Below are 17,157 nucleotides of genomic sequence, written 5' to 3'. Positions count from 1 at the left end.
AGTGGCATTCCGACCAGGTCCAGCATCTATCCCTAGAGTGGCTAATCATTATAAAGCTCTCCTACACAATACTCTCAGATCCGAAGAGGATGCCGTCGCTACAAAGAAAATACGTCCCAGCAGTAGAGACAAAAGAGATTGCACCCGCCGCCGGCGGCGAGAATGTTGGATTCCAAATGCGGAGATCGAATGACGCGTGAGACGTGGCAACCAGGGGAACCCATTCCATTTCCCAGATGTTTGTGGTAGGCCCTTGTTCGACACAATGACTTAAAGAGAGACATTTTAGATACTCTCCCAACGGTCGTGCTGGTGTTACTTTCCCTTTATCACTCTATCAACTGTTTTCACGACGGGGGTAACAGTAACGAAAACATTGCGCGATCATCAGTCGAGATTGAAACTTCCCCCAGAGACAAGCATCAAGTCGGGAGAAAACTTGCAGGGCATGGACAAGACAAGGCAGCCACAACCTGCTGGTGCGGCCATTCCTTTAAATACTGGCCCATCTTCCCAGATGGATGAACTCCCCTCCTACAATCTGCCCAACACTGGAAACAACCACGAGCCCAAGAGTCCTTCGAAAAAACACTGTTCATACTGCAGTTTGGACCATTACTGGAACTCAAGGCCTACAGAGCCAGACGTCGAGATGCGCCACCCGAGCCCTGTACTTAAGAACCTACCTTCACCGACCTTGACTTCCTTCTGCGGCGTCACGCTTGACCAAGCACGCCCGGGCCAACTCTCCGAATTTCATGTTATTGAGAATAACGGAGACACGGAGTCTTTGAGCCCGGAATGGGTGACCATGGCGGCTGAGGTTGGCGGACTCGAGGTAAATATCTCCTCTCTAAGCTGTTGACATTACCTACTAAACAAAAACCCCCTATAGCGGCTAAAGTCCCTTGTCACACCATCAGGCAGTGTTGTGTCGAAGAATGCTAGCGTGGCCGGAAATGAAGAAGCTATGCTAATATGCCATGCCTGCTTTTTGCACTTTCTGAATGTAACTGCTCTAGAAAATCGTTAGGTAGTCATGCGTTGACAGCTGCAATGCCTCAACTTCCTCTCTCAATGTTTCTTCCCCTCTTGCCCTGGCCCTTCCTTGATCCTCCCTTTCCCCGCCCCTCTCCCCTTCACCAATATACTTGGTATGTGCGATGTTAAATGAACAGCGTTCCGCTCATCCACCTTCTTCCCAATTCGCTCGTTTATATGTGTCCAGGCAAGTAAGAAGGCCGCTGTCGCCTGCCTCCATCTAGTACGTGCTCCCAAGGGGGCGTCTCATCCAGTGGAGAGAGACTACTCAACGTGCAGGGCATGGACTCGCGCGAGTCACGGGTCTGGATTCAATGCTGACTGGTTGACTGATTGATTCTGCTGATCGTGTCCGATTTACAGCCGGTTGATTCGAGATGGGCGTTTTTGGGGGGGTCCGTCTCGATCCCTGGGACGCACAATGTCGCGTGCGTGCGAGCTACCGTTGGGCGTTGAGCGGGCAGGGTTCACTGAAGTCTATGACTACCACGGAAGAGGTCGCTGGTCCGCAAGGACACAGAGACCATCTCTTTCCTGTGTCAGGGCGGCACTCGAGATTAGAGATGTCGCTCTCCCTCTAGGTTTGCTCCAGCTGGGCCAGAAACTCGTTGCTGGATTTCTCGTATTTCTTCAGAGACTCGTCCGTGTCCTTCCAAGCCTGCTGGAACTCGCCGAGGTAGTTGTGCCACTTGTTCTCGGGGTCGAGGCCCGCCTCCCCGATGCTCTCCTTTGCAAAGTCGATCCACGATATGCCTTCATCCGCGTATCCGTGTTCACGCAACAGATGGGCCAATCCGAGGTACTTTACGGCCATTGATCCCGTCTCGGGGGCCGAGAGCGCCGCGCTGACCGCGAGCCACTCGATGCCGGTCCAGTCTCGACGTTTCTTGTTCGGCTCCACGGGACGCCATCCGTCTTTACGGAGGTGATAGAATGCCAGTTGCAGCGCCGAGTCCGGGTCGCCAGCGCTGGCGGACTGTGTTGCAAGCTCAAGCCACTCCTTTGAGTGCTTTTCGATCACACCAGGCTGACGTAATGCAAAAGGAGCAGCTGCAAGGTCCGAGAACTTGAACAGCCCATCTCGAATAGCACTTTCGAGGTCTGATTGGACCTGGTCGTAAGCTGGACCTTGATCCAGGTAAGACAAGTACGAGTCCGCTGCATCATGAAGCACCCTCCACGGCAATTTGTAATTCTGGAGGAGAGACGGGTTCTGACGACGGAGCTGCTTGCTGGGTTCGACCATGTCGACTAAATCTTTGGCAAGATTATAATTCTCTCGTGCACTTGCTTCGGTGCCGCTTTTTGTCGACATTTCGTCCAAGTACAGTGTTATTGCTCGCCAATCGCTCCTTTGGAGTGCTTTGGCTTTGATAAAGTCAGAGATTCGCGGAGAAAGGCGATTCTCCTGTCGACCCATTGCGTTTCCTAGGGCGATTTCGGCAGCAGCAGCATCCACACCTGCATCGGTCTCTCCCGCAAAGAATGTCATGCGCAGGGCATCGCAGCCTTCCTGGCCTTTGCGGTTTTGCGTGTGGAATGCATTCTGGCCCAATGAATGAAACGCCTTGCGCAGAATCTGCGGATCCCGCATGAGAGCCACCTCAGCAGAGCCCAGACCTTCCTCTGACAATTGGATGAACCCTAAATCCACAGGCGTCAGCAGACGACGTCGTCCTCATAGTGAGCATATTGACATACTCTGTTGCGTGGTTGCGGATAGCAAGGCGTTTGCAGGAGGAGCTTGTTTCAGTTCCTGACAGAGACGCCTTAGCACCTTCACGACAGTCGGAATCGAAAAGAAGCCTAGGCCGTGCAATGCACTGGCAAGGTCGGGCGAGATGTAGTAGGAGCCATCCTTTCCCAAGGTCTGCTCCGATTTAGCCACCGTCTCGAGTGCAGCACCCGGCGTCTTCGGTTTGGCTGGTTTCGCGTAAGTGGGAAGCCGGCCTCTCTTCGCAGCCTGCAGAGGAGACGAGGACCAAGAGCGGTATATGAATCGGAATCGAAGGATTGAAGGACATAATTCATTCCTCAGTCTCGTCCTCCATGGCCCTCCGGACATGTCGCAAGACGTCTCAAGAGTGCGTCGCCACACATCAACTATTCCTCAGGCCCCACCCCAGCTTTTGGATTCTCTGTCCACTTGAGCAGCTAAGACCATCTAGGCTTTAGAAAACAGCTGAAGCGTAAAGTTGGGGTTGCTGGAGAAGCTTCGCGGGCTGGGTAAAAATTGGTCACGGCCCATCTGCATTGGGTTGAGGGTGACGCCGCCCTAATTAGTTATCCAGGTTGCAGAGTGTGGATAAGGCTGAGCGAAGCGAGTGTGAAGAGGGAGTCAACTGTGGCTGCCAAGCCTGCGGGTGGAAACCGTTTGCAACTTTCCTCTCCGCGGCTACAACCCACCCCCCAACTTCCATTTCTACTTGCCCAACTTATGAAGGTCAAAGGGTGATTTCCGATGTCCGAACTGCCAGGCACACACTCGCCCACTTCCCCGGTCTGTCCTGGAGATTCTCCTGAAATCTTTCTCGAAGTTCAAAGACAACCGAATCAAGCGCCACACCCGAGATGCCTGCTCCCGCTGGAACCAAGCGCGTGCGCGGGGTTCAAATCTATCGTCCCTTCATCTACGGCACCGAAGCAATTCCCTTCGACCCTGAAAATCGTCCAAGGGACGCGCCACCCGATCATACACACAAGTGGAAAGTTTTCGTCCGCGGGATCAACAATGAAGACATTTCATACTGGCTACGAAAAGTGCAGTTCAAACTCCACGACACCTACGCTAATAGTGTTCGCATGATCGAGAGTCCCCCGTTCGAGGTGGAAGAGACGGGCTGGGGCGAGTTTGAGATCGCCATCAAGTTCTACTTTGTGCCTGAGAGTACGGAGAAACCGCAGCAGATCTGGCACGGACTGAAATTACACCCATACTACGGGGACATTGAACAGCAGAAGAAGGACAGGTCATTGATCAGCAGCGTCTGTTATGAAGAGGTGCTCTTCAACGAACCCGTGGAGGCTTTTTACGAGATCCTGACCGGAGGTGCTCAAGTGGGCAAGTCAAAGGCTGGAAAGGCTGGAAAGGCTGGAAAGGGGTCCATTAAGGCGCCGCCCACCGCTGAGATTCCCATGAAAAATTCTCCAGGCAACAAATTTAGCAAAGAAGAAGAAAGTAAGGAGCTGGATCGTCTGGGAGAAGCCGTCAAGCAAGTTCAGAGATTGATCGCGGAAGAGAAAGCAAAACTTACGAAAGAAGAGGCAAGACTCCAAGAGCTGGAGAAGACTGAGGGCAAGCCCTTGAAGAAGAAATGAAGAGATACGAATGTGGTCACAGGAAAAGTGTCACATATTATGCGGGTTTCCAACGACCTTGGTAATCATAGCCTGGCCCTTGCAGCAAGAGACTCCTTGACCAGCTCAAGTATTCTCTCAGCGGCACCCCAGCTCAGCTCATAGCCTCGACCACCAGCGCCGTACCCGTGGACAAGAGTTCTCCCGGGTCCAACGGACTCGATTTCGATCCGATAGCCACCTTCTCGCCACGGCCTTCGACCAACATTATCTTGCACCACCTCAAATTTCTCCACCGAGTCGACGAAGTCAGGAAACGTCTCAACACACTGTTGAAGCAGTTTTGCCCTGGTCTCCGGCCGTGCGGTTGCCTCCCAATCATCGACCTCCTTGGTTCCGCCTACAATCGTCCCGCCACGTCGAGGCCGTGGTATCAAGAATGCCCAACTCCCATCCGCGTTCTGTCGAGTGATTGTCTTGGTGTATTGCTGTCTGACCAGCACTGTCTGCCCACGGATGATCTTCATTTTGGGATCACGATCGAAATTTCTTCCAGAGCAGTTCACTACCACTGGGACGTCTCCAGTTCGATCGCCGTCCGCCAGGGTGAACGCGTCAACTGCGTTAGAGAGGCGGTGTTGAAGAATTCGTCCCCCGTTCGCCAGAAATCGGCCCATCAACCAGCGACAATATATCGAAATATTGACGCAATAACTTTGGTATTCACATCCCCATTTTGCACCTTGAGGCAACGCATCCTGCGACAGGATGCGGAACTCATCATTTGCACCAGCATACACGTCCCCATTCCTGATTTTGAAAATCTCCTCGGGCGGATTCTCAAGGTACTCGACCCCAGGCATGAATTCTACTCCCGAATCTGGAAATTCTCGGGCGATACCTTTCATGACCTCCGCCGTACGAACCCCCATCCTAAATTCCTCTTTGAGTTGTTCCGTGGAGAGTGGATGGATTGGGCGGTAGTGGGCACCTGCCCACATGGAAGCGTAGTCTACTGATGGGGATGGTGTATTGGGTGTTTCGGCGGCGACGATGGTGATGTTTGCAGTTGAGAGGTGCTTTTGGAGGAGAGTTGCGGTGCTAAGGCCAGTGATGCCCGCGCCGATGACGAGAATGCTGGGTGGGCTTGTTTGCGGCATAACGAGATATGTTTTCGAGGTCGATCGTAGCCTGCTACGGTAACAGCCAGAAGATGGGTGTTTCCTGTGGGGGAAATGTGCAGAGGATGATAGGGAGAACGGAGTGTCTTGCTCCAATTCTACCAGCTTGATTCCTCTCGGTCGTACCCGTGCAACGCGTAGTACGGTCCCCAGCATTCAATGCAGATCCTCTAAATCGCTCGAACCTCTTCGATCGACTTCTCTGGACTCCTTCACCGTGCGAGCGTGCTAGTCAATACGTTTGCAAACCGGGCCCGAACTCAGCCTTCCTTTAAACCCGTAGACAATGGCGGATTCGCCTTGCAAACGTCCCGTAAACCACCTTTTGACTACTCCAACTTGTATTGCCCAGAGCTTGGGACGCGATGACGCTGCACAGCGCACTGAAGGCGTGCGGACAGGCACCTAGGTAGCTAGGTGGGTCGGTATGTTGGTAGATATGTAGATAAGTGTGTGCCTTGGGTACATAGGGACGGAGGTCCGCACCAGAGGGACAGTGGTAGCGATACGATTGAGTGATGATGAGTTTGAAGAAACCACATACAGACCCTGGGTGAGTGAGGGGTCCATCGATCACCCGCATATTACATACAAGTACATAGTACCATCACCATAATGTGTACCTTGGTGGCGAGAGTAGTACAAAGTAGAGGACAGATGCGGGTACGAACCGGAGAACGCAGTACCACCGCCGCCGCCTCCAGCAGTGTTACACCAAATTCCTGGGCGCTGGTGGCGTGTATTTTAAAGGGCGTACGCGTTCAACTCCGCTGTGCGAGGAACTCCCACCCGTAAATACCTCCACACCTAACGGCAGTGTGTTTATATACTTGATAGGTAGGTACGGAATAATGTCATCCAGGGCGAGGAACGCAGTATTTTCCAAAATGCAAGTCCGTGGTCGCCAGCGTTGCTCGTAGAGAATTTCCTGCAATACAAAATGTGTTGACTTGGTGCGTGATCCATGTCGAGACGGACTCATGGTCAATCTATTCGGGGTGCGTCTCTCTCTTCCCCCCCTCCCCGCGAAAAGGTCCGCTTCGTCCACATCACATGGCTGTCCCTCTCTCGAAGCTCTCCCTGATATCCCTCGTATACCGATCATAAAACCTCGCCAACTTGAGGTTGAACTGCTTGTTCTTGTCATTGATATACGTGACATCCCCTTCGTCCACGTCGCGCCCTCTTTCTCTTCTCTTTTTAAATCGCGCCTCTTCTGCCTTTCTCAGGTCATCCACAAGGCGATCAACGTTCTCCCGTTTGGGCTTCTGTTCCACAAACCCTAGACTGTCGTGGTCCGCGTAGAACCGCCCGTCTTTATCGATGGCGACAAGGTCGCCATTCTCCATTTCCACGATTTCCAGTCCTCCGGTACGTGCGGCGTTTTCCAAAATTTCCGCCTTTTGTCGCTCGTATTCTTCACGGCTGCGATGGCCATCCTTCAGAGAGTTCTTCTCCAACTCGCGTATCTGGCGATCATACATCCTTGCAGCTTCGTCACTCCAATCCGAAAACGCATTGTTTTCCCTTGCGGTCTTTTTCCGTTCCTGCTTCTCATCCCATCTCTCGCTCTCTTCGATGGTGTAGTCCCAAGCTCGCTTGCGCTCGAACGCACCCTTGCCTTCTTCTTCTTCGGTATCTGCTTTAAGAAGGTTGTGCTGCGCGATTGCTGAGCGTCTGTTAAGGTTGGCGAGCAAAGCTGGATCCATTGCTGCGCGGTTGGCTTCCGCTTTGGCTTCGGCGAGGTTGGACTTCGCGGACTGAGTAGCGCGGGATTTGAGAGCCGCGAACCGGGCGAGGCGGTCTGCATTTGTGGTTGATGGGATAGTGGTGGCATTTGAGGGAGCATCTACTGCTGCCTCATTGGGCTGTGATGTCGACTCTTCTCTATCATTGTCTGTCTGGTTCCCAACCGGAGGTGTCGCTGCCCGAGCCCCATCCGTGTCTAATTTTTCCGTGACCTGAGATGATTCTCTAGTATCGTCGGCATCATCTTGTGGCTCTACGGGCTCTGGGCTGAGCTTGCGCCGCTTAGACGGAGGCATATTGGTAGCTGTAGGGTGATCAGTGTTTATAGAATCTCTGGAAGACAAAGGTTTGTGCATGTCCTGGAAGTTTGAGAATTCGCCGGTTGGAGGGCTGGTGCTCGCCGCACCTTCCTTTTTGTGCTGCCCTTGGTCAATGACGCATCGATTCTCCCAAAAAGTCCACGAAATCTTGCTCTAACAAGTAGTGGTGTGAGAGGGGTGTCGACTGGTGACCGAGAGATCGTTGAGAGCAACAAGTTGATATACCGCTGCTCAGTTCAGTAATGGCACAGGCCGCCAAGAAGAAGTTGGTGGTTGCAGGAGGCAACGGCTTTCTCGGGTCGCGGATCTGCAGAGCCGCAGTCGGCAGAGGTTGGGACGTTACCTCGATAAGGTAGGTGTCGTGCCCGAGATATGTGTGAAAAATGCAATACAGCTTACAGGTTCTCAGTCGTTCAGGCGAACCTACATGGTCCTCGGTGACCTCCTCGCCAGAGCCACCGTCCTGGTCCAAATCCGTGAGCTGGGTAAAAGGCGACATCCTGAAGCCCACGACCTACACCTCCTCCCTAAAGGATGCCGACGCGGTTGTTCACACGATGGGGATCTTACTGGAAGCAGACTACAAAGCCGTGCTATCTGGCAAGGAGTCACTGTTCTCAGGTCTATCGAGGGCGTTCAGTTCCACCAAAGCCGGGAGCTCCAAGAACCCACTCGACTGCAAACCAGGCGAAGGTTTAGAAAGGGGCGAAAAAGACGGCCAAATCACTTATGAGTTGATGAACAGAGACTCCGCCATAGCACTAGCACAAGAAACCGAGAACGCTGGTGCACAGACGTTCGTGTACATCTCCGCCGCGGCGGGTGCGCCCATGCTCCCCTCGCGATATATTACGACAAAGCGAGAGGCGGAGAATACTATAGCAAGCCAGATGACAAAGCTGAGGAGCATCTTTGTAAGACCAGGGTTCCTGTGGGATAACAGCCGCAAGTTCACGCTGCCTATAGCTGCCTCGGGGATGGTTGGGAGTACAGTGAATAGTATGATTGGAGGCAGCTTAACCGGTATATTCGGTGCCGCGGTCGAGAAGCCTCTGAAGGTAGATTTGGTTGCGGACGCTGTGGTCGAAGCCATTGCCGACGAGCAGACGAAGGGTGTCGTGGATACAAAGACGATCGAGGCATTGGCTGCAAAAGCCTGGCGGAAGACAATGCTGTGATGCGAGTCCACTGCTCATGACTTGTACAATAATCAAAACGGCGGAATTGGCAATATGGGGGCATGTATGGGAGCATCCTGAACTGTTTCAGCCCCAGCATTCGGAACTGGTACGTTAGGGGGACGGATGATAACGGTGGGCAGTGTATATTAACATTTTAGTGGCTGAATCCTCCTCATCAAATATCAAGACATCAGTCGACAAACCAAGGATCTGTCTCTCTCCTAGGGCCTTATCCGGCATCGAGCTGTGGTACCGGCGACTCTGCTTCCACAGGTCGGCATCTTGCCAAAATCTATCATACACTCCACCTCCTGAGACGCCTTGTATCATACCATTCCCGCTATGCTTTACCACATTCGAAGAGTGAGGATCATAGAATAGACATCGATCGGTCGCAATTGTGCGCTGCTCTGAAGACATGCACGACAGAGAAGGGCATTTTTGTACAAGTGGAGGTCCGCCAAAAGACCAACAGCTTAGATGGTCGCGTGTGCTGGAGCAATCATCTGTTCTTTCGCCTCTGCATGTTCGCCCGGTTCGAAAATGACTTTGCGAGTCAACTGGCGCATGGATTAGCAAAAGTATAGGTGTTGCGACGGAGGAGTGGTGACTTACAGTCCACATTCCCGCAATGGAGCCCACAATACCACTTGAGATCAACATTGGTTTCAGACCTCTGGTGCTCTTGAAAATGGCCCCGCTTAATGCACCGGCCACAATGCTGTTGGTGGCATCATGTTTGCCGCGATAATATCCTATCGTTGAGTTTACTCCGTTGTAGACCATCGCCACCACCCCAGCCGAGTTACCCAGAAAAGGTCCTCTTCGGGTGATGCTGTTCAAGACGCTGTTTAATCTTAGCTTCGGAGGCGCGGATGCCGGTGTTCGATTCAATCCTTCTATTAGACCCCATATGCCTCCCGTTGTCAAAGCCGTAAGGTATACGACTCCTGTGCCGTAACACAAGTCATCGGACCAGCCACGTGAGGGTAATATGGACCTAGAGCCAGGGAGGTCTGAGAGTGCCGACTCGTCTAGCGTCAGGTAGTCGAGTGTCTGTTGGTTCAAGCCGGCCAGTGGATGAAGTTTAGATGCATCGGGTAAAGATGCGCTCCCAAGAAAGGAGGACACGTCTGTTGCAGTGGAGGGATCGAATTGTGTAGGCGTGAATGGTGAAGGCGACGATGAGGATGAAGAAGCAGTAGATTGAGGATGGGTAGAGGCTTCCGAATGCTGCCTCGAGGACTTTTTCCCGGTAAAAGCGTCCCAGACGGACATGTTGAGCTGTATTAAAGGGAGGAAATTACAGAAATAAAGAATGCACTCGAAGCCAGAAAGGTGACAGGCGATCGCAATTGCAGTCGCAGTCGCAGTCGCAGGTGGGCGCAGAGGACAGACAGAAAGTTGAATTCGGCCGGAAGAAATTGTTCGAATGCGGATCATTCAAGATACGCTCGAATCCCATTATTTCGACGCTAGTCCCAATAAGGGATGGCTTCGGCTACAACACTTTCCACTTCTTTTTTCCCCTTTCGAAAAACTCCATCAATGTTCGAGCATGCATACACAATGAAGACCGTTCTGACTGTGGTCCTCGAAAAGAGAGTGCCTCTACGGCAATGATGGAGGAGATTCGCGGGCTCCAAACCATCTGGCTCACTGCGATTGATCGGAGACTGTGGCCCGACCTGATATCAACAATATGGATCCCGTGTCTTGCGCCATAAGAGCAGAAGTCCCGCTTCCCATTTCACTTCTTTCAGAGCTAGGGAAAGGCTCGCTCAGAAATTCACTGGGCGACAATGATCGTAGCCAGGACGTCTCCCAAATTCTGGCTCTCTGGCGCAAGCTGGTTCTCACAGCAACCAGCCCTCGAGTGGCCGACAAACACATAACTTCGGCGTCAAATGCTCTGTGTGTCTATCTACATGGGGCTGTCGCGAGTCCTACTTTCGAGCTTCGAGAGTTCGTCCTCTCCCGGGATGTGTGGTTTGAAGCTTGTCATTGTGCCCACAAGGCGTTCAACGATGGCAAAACGAAGGCAGCATTCCAGATAATGGACGCTCTCTGTGACCTGCTTGACAAGCAGAGGGATCCAGAGGTCTTCACTGAGATCCTACGGCGAGCCTCCCTTCCTTTAGTGAGGATTGTCTTGCTGTCATTGCCTCGATCGGAGATTAAGAAGGCTTGCCTCATCCTAGCATGCCTTCACCGGAGGACATCACTCCTTGAGGATCTTGATCAGTTGGTCCAGCATTGCATTGATGAAAACCATTTTCTATGGACACAGCTACTGTCACAGCATAATTTCACGTTGGACGATATCTCCGCTATTGGACACGAGAATATCCTCCAGTTCTTGCTTGCCCTGGTCTTCGCAATGACCAATCTAGACACGAGAAGTGCCGCTCTCAAGGTTTGCTCCGTGCTCTGCAGTGATGCTTCTAAGCCAATGGGATCACCAAGTTTGCAGGCTCTGGCTGAGCATGTCATAAAGTTGTATCTGGAGAAAAACCATGCAGCCCTTGGTGACTTTGCAGAGAATGTCTTGCCGGTTATTCTGGACAGCAAAGAGAAGTTCATGGCTTTCGTTCAACCGTATTCTCAGTCCTGTCAAGAGAGCGAATCAAGGATGACCTTGTTTATTGCTACCCTCAAAGTCGGTCGAGCAAACTCAATCTTGACAGAATCTGGTATGTGTGCTCGCTGACCCTGGGTCGTCCGCGCATCGCTGACATCGGTCTACTCCTTAGAAATGTTAAACCTTTTCGTCGCGGCGTTTCCGCCACTTCCTTCCCCGCTCAGTGATGAGCCAAAGATGTTCTATTGGTGTAAACAAATGTTGATGGCCGCTGATCCCGAAGTGCGTACCCTTATATACGGACTGCTGGTGTCGTCGCCTGCTACAAATGCTATTGTTTTGCCTGAGACCCTAGAATGCATTGCTACTAGCATGAAATATCTACATGATGATGCAGACGCCCATGAGAGGGGTGAAATTTTGAGCATCACTAAGAGACTGCTACGAAGGCTTCAGAACAGCGTTTTGACTCTACGAAAATCAGCACATCTCTTGCACAATGGCAAAGATGTCGAGGCCGTACTGGACTCGTACAGATCCTTTACGAAGACTTTTTACGACTTTCTGAAAGAGGAGCTGAACACTGGAATATCTTACCCGCGTCACATTCTTGGATTGCTTTCTCTACAATATCTGCTTGATCTTGGAATGGAGCTTGACATGTTCGCAAGCGACAAGGGCCTCACGACAGTTTTGATATGTCTCGTGCTCGATCCGTTCGAAGACGTTCGGAGCATCGCAGCAGCTATTCTCCAAAAACTTGCCATTAAAGGTAGAAGCTTGGTTGCCAGTGCTATAGACCATGGTCTTCTCGAAAGGGTCGAGGCGCTGGCTATTAAGACCCTTCGCGCTGATCATGCCGACGCTATGGGTCGGCTTTATGCTCTGCAAAGCTTCTGTCTTTCGCCGCTCAATGGGCCGCATCCAGATGCCCTAGACACAGATATGATAAAAGTCATACGTTACCTGGAGCAATCAATAACTGGAAAAGAAGCTATCGAGTTGAAGCCTGGATGTGCTATTCCAATCCATGCACTTTTGCTGGCCACGTATTATCGGCTACGGCACCTGAAGCGCCAGGATGAAGAGACCACATACATTTGCTCCACGCTTGTTAATGTCTGTGCGAATGTCTGGAATCAAGTGCGACTCCAGCTTTGCGTTGATTCCCCGGAGACCGCCTCTGAAGTCGAGGTGGAAATCACGAGTGAAGGGCCAAAGGACCTTCTTTCTTATTCTTGGAGGGCACTTCGAGATTCGAGGTGAGTTTTATACCCGAGGCTGGATAGTATAACTGACATGACCAGCCTCGTTCTTCAATCGTTGATTCTTGTTGCAACACCCTCTCAGGAGTTTTGGTCTGCAGTTGGTGACCTCTGCATGGATCAGTTAATTTCGCTACGACATCGAGGAGCCTTCTCAACAGTTGCTCAGACCTTCAGTCAATGTTGCGATAAAGTCAGGTCATCTCCCGAGTCAGCAGTGCGTGGTCTCATTCACAGATGGTATCAGGTACGTGACATGGCATGCTCCACGTCAGATTTAGGGGACTAACAGTTATAGATTGCCTTGGATCAAATCAACGAGCAAGCAAATCGGCTAACGCGACGTTCTGCTGGTCTTCCAGCAATGATTGCGACACTCCTAAGCCCTGCCGACTCGGATTTTTTCTTTTTTGCGATTAGCGACCTTATGGCTATTGCAGAGCGAGCGACGGATAGACTTCTTGATCCCGAGATCGAAGATATGAAACTGCCACAGGTTCACGCATTGAATTGTCTCAAAGACATCATGACGAATTCGAAGTTTGCAGCTGTCGTGGTCCAATATCTCGAGAGGATGCTGGAACTTGCTGCTACCTGCCTGTCGTCCAAAGTTTGGGCAATACGCAACTGCGGGCTCATGCTCTTGCGCGCCTGTATCAACCGTTTTGATCCTTCGAGCACACGTGAGGCAGTCGAGTCGACGCATCAGCCCTATGAGAAGGGGGAAAGCAGTACTCCATCGGCAATTGCGTTTCGTCTCCTTGATGCGCCGACATTCAGCTCTGAGAGTGCTCGCAGCAACAGAAGTAGTGCCACAGAGCTTGTTTTTGCTGGCCTTGATCTTCTTGGACATGCGATTCTCGGTGTCTCTGAGGCAGATGAAGCTGCAAGGCTTGTCATGGAACAATTGACAAACCCGACTTGGGCTATTAGAGATCATGCGGCTCTGCTATTGGCAACTCGCCTACTCCGCGGAAGTCCTGGAGAAGCGATCGTAAAGCTGCTGCAGGAGATTGGTCTGTCTGGTCCGGAGAATCAAGTCCACGGCGTTCTACTCTGCTGCCGGTACCTGATGGGACGAGCTACAGTCATCATTACCTCAACCGAGCTTGATTCCATCACCGAGTGCCTCGTCAACAAGATGGTGCATCCCGATGGGAGTCTGCTCCCTCACTCACCTTACGTCTATGCTGCTTGGTTGGATTTATTGAATGGTGTCGCTTCCTGCATTCTTGAAAATAATTGGGGACAAACCGTGCGCAGAATGCAACGCTTGGAAAGCCTAGTTCCGTTCGCTACACGAATTGATCTTGCACACTATCCATACTTGTCTCGAAGGATATTGCTTTACAAGACCTACTACATTTTGATTGACGATACGCATCCGGTCCATTCAAGCAGGGATTTGAAGAGTCTGGCGAGCCAATGCGTTTGGGATGCAGATGCTTTGAGCTTCGTCTTGGACCTCTTGAGTCAAAAGCATTGCCACAAACCGTCTCGAACTTTGGTCGAACTTCTGATCTGTCTCATCGATGAAGGATACATGCAGCCATGCCTTTCACCGGGCGTTCTCGAGCAGATATATACATGTTTGGCGTTATGTCTCGATCATATTTCAGACGTATCCATCGACTTGCTACGAATACTTTTCGACCGCTTGGATTTCTCACAATTGCATACATCGCGGGATTTAAGGAATGCGTCGCTGAAGTTACAGGCGTCAGTGTTGGGAAGGATTCAAACTGCCCACCAAGGTTCTATTTTGTGTGCACAGCAAATCGAAGGGTGGCTTCATGCCGTTCAGGACATCTCGACTGACTACCTGGACTTTCCTACGAGATTGAGTGCTGCAAAAGCGATTTCTACATACATTGAGTTTCTGAGACTCTCTGGTATCATGGAGCTCCGGCTTAATGTTCGACTCCAGCTACTCTTGGTCCTATACGATTTGTTGAATGACGATGACGAAGAGATCCGGCTCGAAGCAGTACATGCGGCCCGCAAGCTCGGATTACATCAGAGAGATGCTATGGGCAATTTGGACAGCTGTGCCTTAGCAGAAAGGGAAAACCTGCTATCTGAGCTTGCGCGCCAATTCGGTCAGACCTCAAATCTTGCTGAAGCTGCGATTGTCAATATTTTGCGAGTCGGACATAATGCGAGCGATTCCTTCCTTCATGGCTCATTGATCTCGTTGTTTGAGACCTCGGTGAATTCGAAGCTGCTCAGTATCTCGAAATCGAAGAATGACTTGTTTGCCGAGGAAAGACAGAATTTGTACATGGACGATATCCGGGAGATCAAGGAATGGACACAGCTCCTTCGTAATGGGACTTATGCACTTGCGACCCAGGAGCTCTCAGAGTCAGCGATGAGATGGACGCTTGAAGGCTTGGATCAAGTTCTCCAACTTCTTGAAGCTGATGGTACCACAACTCCTGTACATCATGTACATCAAGCAACCACCCACAGCAACGAAGAAGAGGTGGAACACCGACAGATCAAGCTATATGATCCCTCAATCGAGTCGCTGTTAGGACATCCACTAGGCTTAACCTATGACCATGAAATCTTGGTTGTGATGATCCAAGTCGTCAGCTTGGCTGGGGTGTTCATTCAGCATGATAGAACGATCCAGACCCGGCAACTGCGAGTAAAGCTGGAACAGATAAAGGAAATTCTAGCGTGCTCGGATTCAGAAGTGAATCCAGTGGTATTGGGTGTGGTCCAACGCGCTTTGCGAAGCCAGTGAAGCACAAACACTGCCCCAACAACTAAGGACCGACTTTGTTGAAAAACCTTTGCAACTTGAACACGCTCACGATACAGATTTGGTTCGAGCATATCATATACTCCTTTGGTACCCAACCTAGATCCTCCGTCGCCCTAGACCAAACCGCCGCGGACACCCACCCTGAAAGACCCTCTACCATCGGCCGTATGTAACATATATATCCATATACCCTTTTTGCTCTAGACGTCCGGGCTAATCCAATACCTAGGTACAGCCATTTCCGATAGCGTCATATTTGAATCTTCAGTCAAAACAGCCGGAGACCATGAATGCAGGTCTGACAATCCTGATATGCTTTGTCGTCATCACACCACTCTGCGTCTGGGGAGGATGGAAATTCTGGATGCCGATGATGCAGGAACACATGGCGATGCTGGAGGAAGGCGAACGGCGCGCGGCAGCAGGACAGCCGCAGGGCGTCAGTGCAGGTTGACCCACGACAATAGCTGAACGGCTGTGCCAGGAATGCTGATGTCGCGGAAGAGATCTCGAGTGGGAACAAGGTGTAAAAGGCAAGCATGACATGTGTATTGGAATTTGAGCGCAGTTTCTGGCAAACGGGCGACGGACCGCTTTTGCTCCTCTGCAACTTCGCCGTTGACCACGATGTTGAACAATACAGACCCGAGGGTTGGCTGCATCCATTGACGAGGGAGGATGCCTTGACTTCACCTTTCACTGCCGGCTGACAATTTCGCCAAATATGACCTTCTCGACCACTTCACCTACACCTCACTCTCGTCATCAATCAACGTCTCCTTCCTCCTTGCCTCCTGTAATCTGCTCGGAGCCTGACCTGCCAGCATGTCGTTCACCACTCAAATAATCACAGACACCACGACCACGGCGGTCATCATCTCGCCAACACTCATCAGCGACATCACCACTACCGTGACTTCTCATTTATCCACCACTCTCTTCGCAACCTTCGGTCAAACTGTCACAATCCATTCTCCTTCCTCACTTTCGACAACCACAGTCATTGTGCCCGCGACGAAGTACACACCAGTCACGAGAGCAACCACGCAGACATCAACAATCACCCTGACCGAGTTAGATATCTACCTCCAAGATGACGGCGGAAGTATCTATTCGACGTGGATCATTCCCTTCTCGGGTTCTCCTCTGCCAGATCCAACCCACACGCAGGACGCGGGTCAGATAGTCTACGTGGTCAATCCTGATGATGGAGGATGGGATCACTGGCGCACAGGTGAAAAAGTGGGCATGATTGTCGGCATCGTGCTGGGTGCGATTCTCTTCTTCGGGATCCTCTTTTGGTGCGTTCGAAAGAAGGGACAAGGGAAGTGGTGGTTTGCGCATGTGTGGCCGCATTCAACGACAGTGGCGCCGGCAGTGGATGCAGGAGGTCCGTCGTTTGTACAGCCTCCCATGGTCAATGGGCCGATTGTGCCATATCAGTATGGCCATGGTTACGGGTATGGTGTTGGATTGAGTGGGCGATGATGGCAGAAGCTGGAAGGCAAGCTGAGAACGGAAGTTGTTGCAAGTAGGACGGAAGAGAAGAAATGCACCAAAATCAGTCATGGCGAGGACATGAAATAGTGTTTATGGGGATGGAGAGCTTCATCCTTTCAGCCACTGCGAACGCTGAGAGCTATTTCCCATCACAATGGATGTGGAGGGGATTGCGGTTCAAGGGGAGGCGTGCAGCGAGCGAGGTTTGGAGGAAGCTGGAACAGCCACGATGGCTGGCGATTGCACTGGCCTACGTTGAGGGCTTGCCA

At 51.6% G+C, this 17,157-nt stretch overlaps 8 protein-coding genes across 8 annotated transcripts; 4 read left to right on the top strand and 4 right to left on the bottom strand.

Moving 5' to 3' along the window:
* Positions 1-1,618: 1,618 nt before the first annotated feature.
* On the bottom strand, positions 1,619-3,106 carry A1O5_06581 (uncharacterized protein; the record flags this gene model as incomplete). The annotated part of the gene is made up of 2 exons (XM_007747174.1): positions 1,619-2,685; positions 2,743-3,106. 2 exons carry the CDS (start codon positions 3,104-3,106, stop codon positions 1,619-1,621), a joined length of 1,431 nt encoding a protein of 476 aa, XP_007745364.1.
* A 506-nt stretch (positions 3,107-3,612) lies between these two features.
* Positions 3,613-4,359, top strand: A1O5_06580 (YEATS domain-containing protein 4; the record flags this gene model as incomplete). The annotated part of the gene is made up of 1 exon (XM_007747173.1): positions 3,613-4,359. The coding sequence occupies one exon, from the start codon at positions 3,613-3,615 to the stop codon at positions 4,357-4,359; it is 747 nt and encodes a 248-aa protein (XP_007745363.1).
* A 65-nt stretch (positions 4,360-4,424) lies between these two features.
* On the bottom strand, positions 4,425-5,498 carry A1O5_06579 (uncharacterized protein; the record flags this gene model as incomplete). Its single annotated transcript, XM_007747172.1, has 1 exon — positions 4,425-5,498. One exon carries the CDS (start codon positions 5,496-5,498, stop codon positions 4,425-4,427), a length of 1,074 nt encoding a protein of 357 aa, XP_007745362.1.
* A 1,070-nt stretch (positions 5,499-6,568) lies between these two features.
* On the bottom strand, positions 6,569-7,564 carry A1O5_06578 (uncharacterized protein; the record flags this gene model as incomplete). The annotated part of the gene is made up of 1 exon (XM_007747171.1): positions 6,569-7,564. The coding sequence occupies one exon, from the start codon at positions 7,562-7,564 to the stop codon at positions 6,569-6,571; it is 996 nt and encodes a 331-aa protein (XP_007745361.1).
* A 266-nt stretch (positions 7,565-7,830) lies between these two features.
* On the top strand, positions 7,831-8,766 carry A1O5_06577 (uncharacterized protein; the record flags this gene model as incomplete). Its single annotated transcript, XM_007747170.1, has 2 exons — positions 7,831-7,940; positions 7,998-8,766. The coding sequence occupies 2 exons, from the start codon at positions 7,831-7,833 to the stop codon at positions 8,764-8,766; spliced, it is 879 nt and encodes a 292-aa protein (XP_007745360.1).
* Positions 8,767-9,245: 479 nt separating this feature from the next.
* Positions 9,246-10,047, bottom strand: A1O5_06576 (uncharacterized protein; the record flags this gene model as incomplete). The annotated part of the gene is made up of 2 exons (XM_007747169.1): positions 9,246-9,329; positions 9,385-10,047. The coding sequence occupies 2 exons, from the start codon at positions 10,045-10,047 to the stop codon at positions 9,246-9,248; spliced, it is 747 nt and encodes a 248-aa protein (XP_007745359.1).
* A 424-nt stretch (positions 10,048-10,471) lies between these two features.
* On the top strand, positions 10,472-15,367 carry A1O5_06575 (uncharacterized protein; the record flags this gene model as incomplete). Its single annotated transcript, XM_007747168.1, has 4 exons — positions 10,472-11,462; positions 11,523-12,612; positions 12,658-12,862; positions 12,914-15,367. The coding sequence occupies 4 exons, from the start codon at positions 10,472-10,474 to the stop codon at positions 15,365-15,367; spliced, it is 4,740 nt and encodes a 1,579-aa protein (XP_007745358.1).
* An 846-nt stretch (positions 15,368-16,213) lies between these two features.
* On the top strand, positions 16,214-16,876 carry A1O5_06574 (uncharacterized protein; the record flags this gene model as incomplete). The annotated part of the gene is made up of 1 exon (XM_007747167.1): positions 16,214-16,876. The coding sequence occupies one exon, from the start codon at positions 16,214-16,216 to the stop codon at positions 16,874-16,876; it is 663 nt and encodes a 220-aa protein (XP_007745357.1).
* Positions 16,877-17,157: the final 281 nt, after the last annotated feature.

The sequence above is a fragment of the Cladophialophora psammophila genome (genome assembly GCF_000585535.1).
Source record: "Cladophialophora psammophila CBS 110553 chromosome Unknown aczJe-supercont1.9, whole genome shotgun sequence".
NCBI lineage: Eukaryota > Fungi > Ascomycota > Eurotiomycetes > Chaetothyriales > Herpotrichiellaceae > Cladophialophora > Cladophialophora psammophila.
Note: the sequence above shows the minus strand (reverse complement) of the source record. Positions and strands in the feature narration are given on the sequence as shown.